We start from the raw sequence: 16,803 nt of genomic DNA, 5'->3' as shown, positions 1-16,803 counted from the left end.
AACATATTAAAGCGTATTGAATATTTTCCTAACAAGACTCTGGTGACTATACTAAAAATTAAATTGCATTTTTTTTTCAAAAATCTTTCTACCTCCCCCTCCACGTTTTTATAAAAAATGTTCTACCTTCTTTAGAATAAGTTTATTATTGAAAGTACGTGTCTAGGTTAATAGTTAAAGAATGAATGTGTTGCCTACCTTTCGAAGATACCTTGTATAACACGGTAGTAAAGTTTAAATTCAAATCAATTTAAAAGTCATGAGATTTCTAGTGTATGTTATATTAGCATAATTTAAACTTTTTTCCCGACCACATTTATGAAAAGCACTAATATTGATGCAAACGTTGAGGCGTCCAAGGTATCATCATGACACAGAGTTGATACTCATGGCAGCTAAAATGCTGAATAATGTAGACATAAACAAATAAAAGTCAGATTCCATAATGAAAATCAAACGAAGTTAGTTTATAAAACCTGGATGAGTAAATGTCAACTTAATAAGGAGTTTGAAATAGGGAAAAGAAAACAGGTAAAAAGTTCAACATACGTATAAAATGAAATAATATTTTGTATAATTTCAGGCACGAGGAGAAAGTAAAATTCGTTACGCCTGGACCGGGTAGTTACAACGTTTCTGGTGTCAGGAGAACTGGGAAGGAGATTAATCAGGGAGCAACTATTTCAGGCCGTCACAAGGAGCCGGCGTCTTTCCAAACTCCTTCTCCTGGAGAGTATACTCCAGAAAAATGCGAGAAAACCGTGCTCAACAAATCTCCAGCTTATTCTTTTGGAGTGAAAGTGAAAGACGCCAAACCCGATGATATTCCAGGTAGGTACACATTTAATTAAAACCTGCATCTGATAGGTTTTATTAGGGAGAGTTTTGCTTGTTTACTGAGAACCAGCACGGCATTGGTAATGATAATAAAAAGAAAAGAAATCATATTCAACCTCTTTATTTCTTGTCGTATTGAATTCCTTCATTTCAAATATTTATCGTTACATTATGCTATTTCCAAACTGAGGTAACTTTATATTTAAGAACTTTTTTAGAGAAAATTGTTAATATTTTTATAATTAGTACTGTCTTTTTTATAACGGATTTAAACGAAACTCATTATATTAACTATTTCATTTTACCTTACCTTACACTCGATCATCAAAAGATTTCACTTTTAGTTGCCAAATGAATAGAAATTCAAAGATAAAAATAAAAGTTTTGGTTGTAGGTAATCTCGGAAATTCCCATAAACAGAGGTTCTTTTTTAGCATGTTTGAAGTCAGTGACATTCAGTATCTACCTGGATAAAATCGTTGAACACTGGAAATTTGACCCAGTGTTCAAATACTAACCAACGGGCTGACTTTGTGGGTATTTTCCTGCTTTTCTCCATATATATCGTGAATACGACCGAGCTTTCGAGCAAGTCCTCCATAAAAGCACCTTTTGCCGTAGGTTGATAGCTGTAGAGATAGTCTTCATGTGCTTTACCTCAGTCAGCTAAACAAATAAATTCAATGTTTCTCAGAAGCTTGGTGTTCCTCGTTAGTGTATTTGCGGATAAAACTAATGATCAGGTTAATCACAGTGACTTATGTGCCAGATTGTATGTTATTATAGGAAACCTTTGTGGAACCCTTTATTATATTAAGGGTTTCATAAAGAACAAAAATATTTAGAATCACTACTTAAATTATCTGATTTTAGGTGACTAAACACACATTTTTGTAGAAAAAGATATCAAAGCTTGAAAATTTTTTATTTTACTTCTTGTTCCATGTCCTAGTTCCTAGTGTGTTATTCCGTGTTCACATTAAGCATGAATTTTAGGGAACATAAGCGCAGCCACATTATATGGAGCTTCTTTATAACTGTAAAATATTCGGAAAATATTTAATGAAATGTAAGTTAATGGAAACAATTTAATAAAATTTGAATTTGTCGAGTTCCGAAAATTGTGCTTAGTGTTAATTAATTAACTATAAAAATTAAAATTCCTTCATGTCTCAGGCTGAAATAAGTTCCGCCCTCTAGCATGTAGAATATAATAGATATGTTATTTAATTTCCTTCGTTTATTTACATTTGGGTCATTTCTTCAGCAGCGTTAGGAAAAATGTACTTTTGTCACAGTAAACCATGTATAATAAAGCTTTACTACCACGGTGACCCGTATGTAAAAACGTTATCTACATATAAATTACGTTTATTGTGAATGACTTTCTCTAAATCAGAACAAACTATTATTATTATTTACTATTTTGTCTTTGGTAAACCTATATATTATTCTTTTCGCTCATTATATTTTTGTATTCTTGTCTGTTCCTGATTACATTGCTTTTGTTTTTTCTTGACCCGAAAAGTAAAACTTTACTTTGATTTGAAAGAAGAAACGTTCTGAATCTATGACACCTACCATAGTTTCAAAAGAACTGTGATGCACACAAAGTTTGGCGTGTTGCGAGCAAATAATCTGTAACCTCATGACCTTGTAAATCTGTTTCGTTTGCAATTAGAAATCGTGCTCATTTCATTAACGACTCCTTAGTGTTGTAAGAAAAGTGTCACGTTAAAATATCACTCATATGTTATTTGAGCCACACCCAAGATTTCTTTGTCATTGAAAGGATGGGAAGTATCGCGGCAAACCTGCATTTATTGTTTCGGGTTGGTATGAGAGATAGTACCAGAACGGTTTCAGAAACGCTACCGAGAATTTACACCAGGTGATATGCTATTTTCACAGATAGGGGTAAAACTCGGTGTCATTTAGGAGCTATTTATTACATCGGATTTTTATTTTAAAGTTTCTGAATTAAAGCTATTAATTTGAGGCATTTCAGTTATTGTGAACTTATCACTGCTAAATGCAGATATTATGTAGAAATAAAAACTGTTTTTCTTTGAAGAATCTTGAGAGTTGTACGTAGTGGTGGATGTAGAAGCGAGGTTCTCTGCTACAGAAGTATAAACTGCACCAAGTTGAAAAATTAAACATAAAATTTAATCCGTGTCTTCTGTCCTTAAGATTTAACAACATAGATGAACACACGGGTCAGACTTTGACACATTAATGAACTTATACGATGGATAACGTACTAGATTGGTACACTGTGAATTGATCCTGCTTAACAGTCCTTTTCATATAGGCAGGTATTTGGCAATGTAGATAGATAATCCAGAATGCTTGAGTAGATTCTTGTTTTCACTGAACTATTCCTTAGTAGGGCTCCTTGCATCACGTTTCTGCACCACGCTTGAGAGAATCACAGCGGCTGGCCACGTCAGCAAACATCATCAGACAGGCGTAGCGGGGAGGTTAGACTTAAGCACCACCAGAATCGGAAAGACCAGACTACCCTTCTCTGTTTGTCTCTCCTCGGCTTCTCCTAGACAGGAACCATCCGCAGAACTATATAGTTCGCCTTTTCTGCTCAGCGCAATCGCGTACGGGAGAAATGCAAATTTCTATCTCTAATAATTTTTAAACGTCATGATTTTTTTAACTAAACATCATTTTCAATATTTTTGCTTTACTTGCAAAAATTAACGTGTAAGCTATAGCATTTTAAGCTGAAATTTTTTTAAAAAAATTTCAAAAATATATTTAAACATTTTTAAAAAATTTTAATACTAGTTTGATGCATTCCCTAAAATAAGTCTTTAAAAATTTTTGCATTTAAATATGTAATCAATTTTATAAAAATTTGTTGCTGTTAATTTTTTCTGTTTCTTAGAGTAAATTTTGTAAAATTATGTTAGTCTAAATTGATAACCTAAATTTGTGATCTAAAATAAATTTTTAAAATAAAAGCAATAAGAAAAAAGGGTTTAAGTCTCCAAAACTAAGAAAAATTCAAAATTTACTTATCTTATAAACAATATTTCAAGAACTGGATTAGATCTAGTTCCTTAACCATCATTTTTAACATATCATCATTTTGCATACCAGTCCCTTCCAACTGAAGATCTGATGGAAACTCCTCAGTTTTACAGTCAAATGGATTTTGAATTATGGAAATGTCTTTTATATTTGTATCAAGATTCGGAAAACGCTGTTGTAACTGTAATTTTAATTCAGAAAATATAGCCGTTGCGAAGTTTTGGCAAAATTTCGTGGGCATATTTCTGCGGCTACCAGAAGCAAACGTGATTTAATTCATTCACCGTCGGTAAATGTTTTCCCTTTCATAGCTAATAAATGAGCTACTCGTAAAGTGACTTTAGTTACTGCTTCATTATCATTTCTTACTTTTACGAAGAAATTGCGTTGTAATGAAGTACTCTCTTTTAAACTTTCCAAATTTAGCGATTTTCTGTGAGTTTTGAATATTCTTTCGCGTGCTTAGTTTGGTAATCACAACGGATACTGCAATATTTTGCACAGCTGTTATGTCATTTGAATAATAAACATAATACTTTATCATTTAATTCTACGACAAAATATTTCACACTCCATTCGGCTTTAAAGGCACGGTGTTTGAAGTGCACTTTTCTCTTATCTCATCTTGAGAGTGATGTGACAACGGTGAATAACACATGAAATTAAAAAAAAAAAAAAAAAAAATATCACAAACCTCCGATAGTCGGTAAGGCCGAAAGATGTGATAGATCAGCGATTCTCAACCGGCGGGACGCGTACCACTGGTGGTACACAAGAGAAAAATAGTTGATACGCAAAGAAACAAAGTATTTTTACTAGTAAATTCAAAAGTTAAATGCTCCAACATCCTGTTTAAGTTTTTTTTTTCTCTAACAATCGTAAATTTATGCGATCTAAGCTTTGTTCAAAGTCAGTAGCCGCTAAAAGACTTTAGCGAAATAATCCGTTCTTTTCTTCACGAATATTTTTTGTCTGCACTTTATGTCGCCGCCATTTTCGGACTCATATTGCTCTATTTTCAGTTAGAGTCATTTTTTACGTTGTTTTGCTGTCTCATTTGTCTACTTCTTGCTTTGCATTCCTTACTTTTCTACGCGATTTGAGAATATCGTCGTTTGATTTCGAAGAACTCGTAACATTGTGCATTCAAATATTTCTGAAAAATAATAAAGCAAACCTAGATTTTCAAAATGGAAAAGTGAGTAGGACTAACTATGCTGAAAAGTAGTGATTTACAGATGATGGGTCCAGGACAATCTACTAGCACTAAGAATATTGAAAAGAAAAGAAAAATTGTTTATAGAAAATTTAATGAAAGTTTTTTATCATTAGGGTTTACTTGGAATGGAGATGAAGCGAACTGTCAACCTCAATGTACTGTTTGTGGTGAACTATCTATTATCCAATCAAAGTAAACCATCATTTCTTAAAAAACATCTTAAATCTAAAATGCCAATTTAAAGGATAAATCTGAAGAACATTTTAAGAGAAAATTATTAGTTCAAAAATAGTAAACAAGTAATGAAAGCTTTTGTTACTTCAAGCTTTGGAAACTAGTTACCTAGTAAAAATTGGCAAGACTGGGCAGGCTCACACGATTGCAGAAAACCGTATATTACCAGCAGCTAAAGACATCGTTTTAACATTATTCAACGAAAAAGCGGCTACTGAACTTGATAATAGTTCTTAATAATAATACTCTTATCAAATGATACAGTAAGTCGACGAATTCATGAAATGGCGAATCTATAAAAAAGACATTTAAAAAAAAAATAAACCATAGAGAATATTTCACATTGCAGTTGGATGAAAGTACTGATATAACGAACTTTGTCCAATTGTTAGTTTACATACGTGTCGATGGACCTCTGGAACCGCGCCAAGTGTGCTACCGTTACACCACGAAAGAATACAGAAAGTAGGGAGAATACCTTACAATATATTGCCACACTCCATTTAACACTCATTTTATGACTCCCACTTAGTCACGCCTTTACTGGGCCGGTTACTTGCTAGTGAACTCTTGCGTTGCTGGTCTTCCTATTCTTTATCCGTCTTTGCTCCTCCTTACGGCGGACATTATGTGAAGATAGTTGTATGTTATTGTGCCCATCTGGCATAAATTTGATTGAGCCAGATAAACTACTGATCTCAGTGGTATTCTGGCTATAAGTTATCAATCAGTCAGTCAAACCATAAGGCCGAATTCGGTTGGCTAAGAGGACTAAAGGACTGGCGCAGCCTTCCAGTTCTTCGGATTTTATTGAAGTACCTTATAAGATAATTTTACTTTTGAAGATGTTAACAAAAAGAAAAAAAAGAAAGAAAAAGGGAAAGATAAAAAGGAGAGAAACATCTCGCACGTTAACAAAGTGTCATATATGTGAGGCTGTGTTAGTTGTTTCTTATTGCATGGTATGTGTCAAGTTCCTATAAAAAATAATTAAATGATATAAATAGCATGCCTTGATATCATGATAAGTAAATATATATTTTAATTCAAATATTAATTTAAGTACAATTTTGGAACGTATGGTTGCGCTAAAGCCTGATACGATTTTCAGAAAGATATTGTTCGAGTGAAAACAAAATCGTCCCATATTCGAGCTGTTATGGTGAATAAACCTAATTTAAAACCTAATTCTTTTTCTTAGATGTAATGATGTTATCTTGACAGTAAGCCTTGCAGTCTGTTGTTTAGATTAAAGATCCTTTTTGCTTCATTATTTCTAGCTGTTGTATGCTAATCGTACATTTATTGTCATAATGAAAATTAATTAAAATTTCATTCATTACTGCATTGGTAAAGGATTTAGGCAATGCTCATCTGGCTTAGCTATTGCAAAACATTCAGTTTTAAGTAAAATAATTGTAGGTCTAGTAAATTGCAGTCTGGTTTATCGATTCCGAATATGGACTTCATGTTCATTTCGTCTTTTAAACAAATATATTTCATAAGTGTATTTTCTTCTTTTTCTTCAACTTGATTATAATTTAAAAGAAATGTTCATAGTTTTCATTCCTTGCCTACGGAACAAAAGTTTCAACAAGGTCTTTCTGTCGCGTTTTACGCTTTTAATTTGGTATTAATAGCATTTTGCTGAAGATATAATTGATATTCAAACGCATGTACATTAAAGCGTATAAACTTGGCTAAATATTGTACATGATAACCTGAATCGTGAAAGGATTAAATGTATTTCAGTCTCAAACAGGTCAAGCGCTTTGTGTACCATGCTTATTTTACGAATGATGAGTCTTAAATTCTTAGAACTGCCCCTTAAACCATACAAGGAATTCATAGCAAATTCAAACATACAAGGAAGAAAATCTAATACTGATAACGAAAAACAAAAATAGAAAAACAACACTGAATCAAGGAATCAAATCTACATACAACCTGCCGCTCCCAGAAGTGAAACGAAATAAAACCAGATATATGCAGTTATTAATTAACTAGAAACAGGTCGGTGTTATTATGCAGTTGTAAGTATTAGTAACATGTCCGTGTCTTGAATTAATATGAAGCCTAATGATTAGGATATACAGCAATTTTCGTTGTTTTGAAACATAACGCTGTGGTTTCAAAAGAAATACATCATATGATCTTGATTTATTTTTTATTACTTGGGATGATTATCTTAAACTTCAGAACCAGAATCCACGCTGACAAAAGTAAAAAACAAAATGTGTAAAGCGTAGTTAAAGAGGCTTGGTTGACTGACAGCAAATGTGGTATTTATGTCAAATATTTAAGCAAGCCAGTTATCGTTATCTAAATCATTAAGAAGTTACTGAATGATTTGACTAAAATAGGTATAAACAAAGTTTTTAGTCAAATTCCCAAAGGATACATTTCTTCGTTAAAGTAAGCAAACTTCAAATTAAAGAGATAAAAGGAAAAGATAAAAGACTGAAAAAAGACGCCTAAGAATAACTTTGAAGTTATGCTAATTTACATAGAAAAATATAGCCTCTTCAAATATACTGAGCCCAGCCATTTGTCAAAAATAATGCTAAAACGTGGAAATTGATATTGCAATCAAATTATCATAATCAAATAATAATAATAATAATCAAATAATAATAATAATCAAATAATAATAATAATAATCAAATAATAATAATAATCAAATAATAATAATAATCAAATAATAATAGGATTAAATTAATGTACAGTATCTTTAGAGGTTTAAATTTTTCATTTGCATTATGTTTGTATCTGCATTGTAATCATATTTGTATCTGCATTGTAATCATATTTGTATTTGCATTATGAAAACCTTTAGCAAAAGAAAAAAAATTCCGTACATTTACTCCTGCCAGTTAATAATTATTATGAGATTAAAAATTGTGACTTTTACACTGTTTATGATCGACCCATCTGTTCATAAATGCAAAGCAACGTTATCGAGGACTTTTAACAAATAACAGTTTTAATCTTATTTTAATAAATGATAAATAGAAATTAATTTAACCTTAGTAAATTTAATATGAAGGGTCTTTCATATTAGGTTAGAAAATTGTAAGATGTCATTTTTTTTTTAACTGAAAAGGCTGTATTTATTTCTAAATACGAAAGAAAGCATTTGTAATGGAATGAATGAGTGCGAAAAAAAAAAAAAGCAGTTTGATCATTTTTAAACTCATTTTACAAACGCAAAAGATGACGGTCATTTTAACAAACTGTTGATGTAAATAATAAAAATTTATGCGAGTACAAATATTATATGCACAAGCGTATATTAAAATCTTATAAAAGAATTCCATAAACTGCTTCATACTTCATGCAAAATTACCTAAATCATATTTAAATGTTGCGTTTTAGAATTTTTATTTTATTTAAAGAGGAAAACATTTATTTTTTCTTAGATGGCAATCCATTACAACAACTAAAGTTTCAAGTTCACATTCTGACTTATCAAAATGTGAATTTTCTTTGCTAATTTATACTGACTGCTGCTTCTTTATAATTTAAGATCAGAAAAATAAAAATGGTGTAGCAAAAGGGAAGTTTTCTGAGTATGTTTTCAAATGCTAAAAAAAATGCGGCATACAGATATGTTGCATTTTTAACAACAGATCATATAGATAAATTCGATTACAAACTTACGATTCGATTATCAGAAATTTAGATCTTTATAATTTTGGTATAAACTCTATGTTTGATTCACATTTAACGCTTTATGATGTTCACTTTCGATGCAATTTTGTTTAAATGCAATATTTTTGTGATATTTAATAATTTTTTTAAATGTAATTAATGTGTTTTCAGTTTATACAGTATAAGAGATTTAAAAGAAAAAGAAGTAACATGGCTGCTAATAAAGCGTGAGGAACATCAAAACTTGTTCATCAAAAAAGTTCTTTTATCTGATTTCTCACTCAGCACATTTTATATCTTAAGTCTCTTTCTTCCTCGAAATTTATTGAGGTGTAAAATCGAATAAAATTTGTAATTAAAACTTATGTCAGTTTTACAGAAATATTCTTATTATTTTGAGAGAAAATGGCTAACTTTTATATCTGAAATACCTTTACTTTACACTGCAGGGTTGAATTCTGTTCATTTTTGAAATTCAAGCTGGCGTGCATGTGTTATACCTATTATTTCATTATATAGTGCTATCACGAATTTTAATTTAGTACTGCCGTTAAAAATATTGAGTGCTAATTGGTAGTTTGACCATTCCAGTAACAATAAGCTGGGTGTCTAAATCTTAAATTAATATTTATGTTTCCCTTTATTTTTACACTTAAAGTTCAGAGTTATGCAACATATAGGTTTTTAGTATAAACATCATTTATGTAAATCTTTCTGTCTTTCACTTTCCTTCTTTCCTTTCAGATTGTTTACAATGCTCAAATTTGAAAGTAAGCTAAAATTTTAATACATTTTCATGTTTCTTAAAATAATTGTTATCTTCCAAAAAACTGTAATTTTTTTCTGTTCGCGGGAAAATTTATTTTAATATTTGAGAAAGCATTAGACAATTTCAAGCTGTAGATTTCTAGCAAAATGTTCATTCTAATTTTAAATTTCGCTGTAATTCTTCACAAACTGAACTGAAATTTGAATTTTTTAGCACCCGCCTCTTACACAGACGGAGACATGAAATCTAGGCTAGATTCAAGCCCTGGATATACTTTCGGTATTAAATATAAAGATCCAAAACCAGACGAAGTTCCAGGCGAGTACATTAAAAAATAAAAAAGCACAATAATTTCATTTCAAGCACTTTTTTTAAAAAATCTTTCCTTTATTTATTCAACTTTTAACTATGCAAATTTTACTTTTATTTTCAAACACTTTTTCTCCTATTCTTGTTGTTAATATTCTGTTCATTGTTAATATGTTCTTTAAGCTCATTGGGGCATAAGTAAACAAACTGCATTTCAGCAAGAAATATATTTAAAAGAATAATTTATGTACTATAGAATTTTAGAATTTTTATAAGCATGCAAGTTACTTAGTGTATAGAAATATGAAGCATTAAATGCATATTCTGAAACAAAAGTGCATTTAAAACTGTCTCTGTAGTCTATCTCCAGTTAGTTAATTTTTAAGGAGACATTTTATCTATCATTTTCGTCTTAACATATATCCATTTATTAAGTTATACGTAACGAAAGGCGATTTAATTTAAACTATCGATTTTTACTGTAGGTGAAAGAGGCAGTTTTCGGTATTCAAATATTCTATTATGACGGCTTATCCTTAATTCAGGCATTAGCCAGAAATTAATCCATTTAATTGCCTGCACAGTTAACAGACAATTAATTTTACTGGAAACGAAGGAATAAACCATGCAAAGTTCTTTTGCCTCCTCCCTCCAAAAAAGGCTTAAAAAGCAAATAAATACATTAGAGAAGATAAAAATATGCAGGTAAATTTTCTTACTCGTTATAGCTGAAAATAGTTCGATGTCTCTGGTCCTGTACTCATATTAATGTGCTATATATAAGCTGTGAACATGGTACTTTTATTCCAATGCTGCATGCTAGCCGAAAAATGATTCAAAGGTTGCTCCGCGAGAGCCTTTGAGAATCGCTGACATATAGCCCGCCAGCAGCCGAGCGGTAAAATCGCTGAACCCTGATAGTTTCGACCAGAGTGCGAATGGGCTGGCTGCATCGGCGTTTTCATGGTTTTTCCCATGTGTAAGGTCCGAATCACATTATGTTTCGGCTACGCGGGACTTGACGTCAAAAGGGACAATTCTCAGAACCCGCACAATTCCAGGAAACCCACGTAGCTAGGTTACCATTTTCACTAACTACAAAGACTTGAACGCCAAACAGTAAAAGATTATCGCTCAGACTGGGATCACGTGATCCTTCAGAAGGTAGCCGCAACATCGTTTCCGTAGCTAGGCAGGAATTCGCTTCCAGGGGGGGGGGAGGGCTCTTTTTTCTAGGAATCCTCCCGTTTAAACCAGTGTACGCTATTTGAAGTACAGTGATTGCCTCTGAAGGCACGCAGTTTCACACATTGTCTATTCCAAATTTAAAATGAAATGAATAAACAGAAAAATGAAATAATTCATGATTTATTACGTCTGAAACTTCTTTTATTGATTATAATGTAGAGCAAGTGTTCTTAAAGATGATCCCTTGCATATATTATAAATTATATCATGTATTATTAAAATAATAAAATTAAGATATAAATCATTAAAAATTACATTTATTATTTGTAAATTCGTCAGTTTGTTAAGCAATTTATGATTTAATTTGAGAGATAAATTAAAGATCATAAATAATGGTGATTGCAAAGTCCAGGCAAAATATGGACTGTCTGTCTGCAAGGCTACTTGAAAGATAAAACTTTTACGTTTCGCAGAATGTCATTATTTCCCAAATTGCTGTATGATACTGAATGAAGCTCAATGAAGTATTAGATCGCCACCGATTTTTATTTGCATTGGACAAAATTTTATCTATAATTGTTAAAAAAAAGCATATCCATTCGAAACGTTAAAAAAATAAACTTATTAGTTAAATGATAAAACTTTACAAATCTACGATATGTTATATGCAAATACTCGTCGCTTGGAATTGTAAAAGTAGTACATTCCTTTTTTATAAATAAGCACCAATTCAAAATTAAGATTTGTATGCTGGAATAAAGAAATTTAAGTTAATATTTTATTTTCATTGTGTGCATTTACAGCTCCAGGAGCTTATGATCCAGAAAAAAGCATCAAAGTTATTTTAGAGTCTACGCCTAAGTATACTTTCGGTTTAAAACCGAAAGAGCCAAAGATCGAAGAATTACCAGGCGAGTACAATTGTACGCTTGCTGTTCAGTAGTTTTTTTAGTTGCAACATTTTGAAGTTTTAGTTCTAGTAGTATTGAAATAATTTTAATCTAAATAATCTGAAAGTGGGAAAATTTTTTCTTCTAAGGTAGGTTTGCGTTTTATATTATTTGCAATAAAACTTGGCAAAATTTAAAAAATATCGGTCTATTTTGTCTAAATAAATATCTTATAAAGTGTACATATCAATGTAGGAAGCAACTCCTTTTGAACGTTTTTGCCATTCAGGAATTAAGATCATCTATGCGACGCAATTCCGTGATCATCTCTTCAGCTTTAATATCAGATTGATGGTTGCTTATCAGGTATGAGACATCTGAATCCTCGAAACATACGAATAATAAAAAATATTTTAGGACATGGATAGAAAGTAATTTAGGAGAACCTTTTAGAATTACGGTTCGGATTCGAAAAAAATTAGATTTCGTCTTATTTGTACTACTTAGTGAATCTTTAGTTGTCTTTTGCATTAAATTAGGGTGGGAAAATTTAGCACGTTCCTTAATCATCTCTTATCTAATATTTTAAATATTCTTAGAGAAATTTCATTGTGCTTTCATTGTGTTGAGGTGGTCAAAATCGTTCTGCTTCAGTGAAGACAATGTTTGATCAATAAGTAGATTGAAAAAAAAAAAAAAATCTTTTCAAACTGCTTTGTTGAATCTCTTTTGCAACTTCTTCGTAATGTTCATACTTGAAAATTTCCTTCTTTCATCCAGTTATAATGGTTACAGATTTAACAATACAGATTTAACATTTAATTTGTTTCTGAGAAATCTTAAGCTCCATTCATAGCTCGACTAACCCTGTAATGAATGGAGAAATCTTCAGCAGTGTTTGGAAGTCGAATTTACACACGAAGAGGGCTCAAATGTTGCCCTCCGCTTCCCACGCTGAAGACGCAATGTAATATTTTAGTAGTTTCTCCTGTCATTCCATCGAAACTTCGCTTTCTCCCTCCAAAAACGTATAACGCTTGGGCTAGAACCTACACATAGGTACACATATTTGTTGGCTAGCTTGAAATTTTGCTTTTGTGAAGTTGTCATGAATTCCTACCCAACTACAGCAGAAGATTTGCATATTTTATGTAATCCGATACATGAGAATGCTCTTTATTCTTTCTGAGGAAAGCCACATCATTTGGCTTGATATCGATCTTATTCTTTGCAGAGGATTTCTTTCAGTTTTTTGAACCATAATACTACCACAATCTTGAAAAAATCAAAATTTAAATCCAAATGTATCCTTTGCAAATTATGATCTAAAATACCTAATGCAGCACGATGCTTCGACAGAAAACATAGGCTGTTTATTGGCAATTTAAGGACCCCAATAAATTATAAAATTCAGGTAACTCATATAAATTCTAGCGGTTTATTTGTTACTAAGTTGGTCGATGTAACATTCTTTTTCAATTGAAATGTTTCATGTGAAATTATGTATCCATAATTTATCTTCTCTATTTCAATTAAGCTATTTTTTATGACGCACCATAAATACTAATGATATTTTTTCCATGTTCACATAACTGGGTAAATGTTTTCATAAAATAATCACTTAATGACGTCTTTATATATTGCTGAAAGTAACTGACTCATCATACCTTTTCCATAGACAAACAATAAAAGTCCACTGCAATAGTGAATTATCACTAGTAGCTATGCAACAAATAATGTCGCGGGTGTTGCTGAATACTATTTAGCTCTGGGATCCTCCTACACTACAGCTAGTTTAAAAGTGTAAGACTTTCCTAATGAATACTAAATAATTTTCAAAGTGACTAACTATACTTCGACCCTCTTAACATATATCAAAGCTCTTCATTTCAGAGTAAGAGAATTATTAGTAACATCTTACTCTTTTACTACAAATTTCAGCTCCTGCTGCACATGATCGGGAAAAGAGCATTAAAGTAGTCCTAGATTCTACAACTAAATATTCCTTCGGTGTAAAACCGAAAGATCCAGTCAGGAATGATAAATAATCAGGTGTGAATGCTTATTATTTTTTCTTAGTATATTGTAGCTCCTGGAGCATATGAAGCCGAAAAAAGTATTAAAGTTGTATTAGATTCTACTCCTAAATTTTCTTTTGGTTTAAAACCAAAGGATCCAAAGATCGATGATTTGCCAGGCAAGTATCGATATGCTTGCTTCTTCGTAATTGAGCTCTGAACGAAAGACGTTTTGCCTTACCCTTTTTATACTTTATTTCTAATGATTAATATAATCATTATTTTGTTATAATCCTGCATTATGAGTAATCCAAGAAAAAAGTAATTAACCAAGGGCTACTTTAGTAAAAAATTAAGTATAGTGACCATTTCGATTGAAACGATTAATTGTAAAAAATATGTCGATCAACTTATTTCGATTAGAATCATTATATTGAAAAGTCATCACGTTTTCCGAAGCGAAATTCTTGAAATGTCAAGTATGCCTTAGGCGGAAATTAAACACTAATCTTCCAGTTACTTGATGGATGTTTTAACCACTACACCCCAAAGACACAGGAGAAGAATGTCTTTATTTTCTTCCAGTTTCCAACGACATTTTATGTTTAACGCTTGTGTCTTGGTGTTTTCATAATTTTCAGTGAAAGTATTAAGCGCGTGTTATCTTAAAATAAAATGTCTAATGATATGTATGACTGATTAATTACATATTTGAAAGACATTCTCAAAATATGTAAAATTTTATTTTTGATCTTTAGGACCTTCTAGATGTTTTAGGCACTAGCGTTTCATCGTAGCTATAAAAGGCTATTTATTTATTTATCTATTTTCTCTTAAGTTTTTCTCCACCCCCCCCCCCCCAATTTTACAATTCTTAGAAAACTGTAAAATGTTTTAAATTTATAATATATAAATTCAATTATTATATTTTCTAGTTTAAATTAGTATTTTGAAATATTTTTAGATATTTTCCTGTTTTTTATTCCTGAGTCTAAAGCATGAGTTTTAATAAATTTACTTAGCTCAAGGGTAGTATGTTATGTGTATGCCCCTTTTGAGTTACGAACCTGAATCCCTTCAACTTATTTAAACAGCAAATGATTAACTATAAATATGATTATTTATTATCTAATTCAGTTACTGCTTTTTAACTAAGTAATTAGATAATTTAATTTTAAATGAGGATTTCAGTTTTTTCTTTTTCTTTTTTAAATAAAAATTTAGTTAACGGAATCAATGATCAAATATTTTATGTGTAATATTAAACTGTCTTGCTAAATTGCGTGAAAATGTCTCAGCAATAAAACTGAGTTCTTATTGTCATTCTCTTGCAAAAACTGGAGCTGAAATTTCAGATTGCTGTGTCACAGTCACAGTTTATTTCTCGAAAATGTTTTTAGATTTACTCTTATTAAATATTATGATTCTTGTCGAGGATAATCTTAAAATGAGGTAACTTTATTTTATTCGGCAGCCCCGGGAGCGTACGATCCCGAAAAGAGTATCAAAACGGTATTAGATTCCACGCCACAGTATTCCTTTGGGATAAAGTACAAACAACCAAAGCCTGAGGATATACCAGGCGAGTATCTTGATATTTATCATTTCTTTTGAAATCGCATTTTGCCTCTGCTATTAATGGAAGTCATTTTGCAAGTGTCTTTTCTTGTTTGATAGATTAAAAGTGAGAAAATTGTCAAAAATTGAAAATCGTCGAAATGCGTCTTTATAGCTTACTAATAATGATCACTGAAAAACGTAAAAAAAAATATTATATATCTTTTAAAACCCGAATCAATTATATTATACATAAAACGTGCAATAAAAAGAACTATAATCTATCACTAAACCTACAGAAACAAGTAATGAATCAATCTTCGAATACGTTATGTTTAGTTAAAAATAAAACAGAGTTGAAAGCGCGGATTGTGATGAAAAACAGCAGACTCATGCAGAAACCAACAAATAAATTGAAATGCATTCTATTATCTAATCTATATGTTTGTCTGTCTAAGTAGATTTTATAGTTTGTAATTAAAAACGATAAGTAACAGTAACTTAATGTCATTTGAATGTTGGAAACAAGTTTAATACCTTGATTTTGGTAATTATCTCTTGACAACAAGTTAAGAAAAAATATGTATATTTTCTTGGCTGGTATTTAAAAGCTGTTTGAGATAAAACAAAAATGAAAGAATTCTGAGTAATAGTTTTTTGAATTTGTTGTTTAAGATAAATATAATTTTTTTAAATATATTTTTACTATTCAACGCATATTACTTTTTAAATGCCCACATTAAAAGTACGGAAAGGAAAAGCGTGTTTCCTATTTCAAGATCCATTTTTTTTGTTGAAAATACATGCATGTAATGTTATTGTACGTATTCGTGCATGCATGCACACATTCACGAACTGAGAAACACATTTTTTCGCTATTTTACGAGACTGTGATCTCCATTTTCTACAGAATATGCTTATACATTTTTGTTTTCATTCTTTGATGCACGCTATATGAAAATGAAAATCAGACAACTGAGCGAGATAATTTATGAGATAGTTGCATCAAACTTATAAGACTTTTGTATGGCTAATATGACTAATCTGAATAAAATTGTATTCTGTTTAGAGAGAACTTTCTTA

General features: G+C 31.1%; 1 protein-coding gene across 9 annotated transcripts in view; it reads left to right on the top strand.

Annotated features, from left to right (window-relative positions):
• Positions 1-16,803, top strand: part of LOC118191961 (uncharacterized) — a 226,802-nt gene that overhangs the window by 110,960 nt on the left and 99,039 nt on the right. For 6 of the 9 annotated variants that reach the window (XM_085820097.1, XM_085820093.1, XM_085820095.1 and 3 more), the window contains exons 5-6: positions 584-831; positions 15,638-15,745. In XM_085820097.1, the coding sequence (XP_085676223.1) occupies positions 584-831; positions 15,638-15,745 (356 nt within the window). The remainder of the gene's footprint in view (positions 1-583; positions 832-15,637; positions 15,746-16,803) is intronic. The other 3 variants (XM_085820099.1, XM_085820096.1, XM_085820092.1) reach the window with 1 other exon arrangement.

This window comes from Stegodyphus dumicola, chromosome 7 (assembly GCF_044657685.1).
Source record: "Stegodyphus dumicola isolate Sdum_Otavi_A_Nest chromosome 7, ASM4465768v1".
NCBI classification, from domain to species: domain Eukaryota; kingdom Metazoa; phylum Arthropoda; class Arachnida; order Araneae; family Eresidae; genus Stegodyphus; species Stegodyphus dumicola.
The sequence above is the reverse complement of the archived record's forward strand: the minus strand, read 5'-3'. Positions and strand labels throughout refer to the sequence as shown.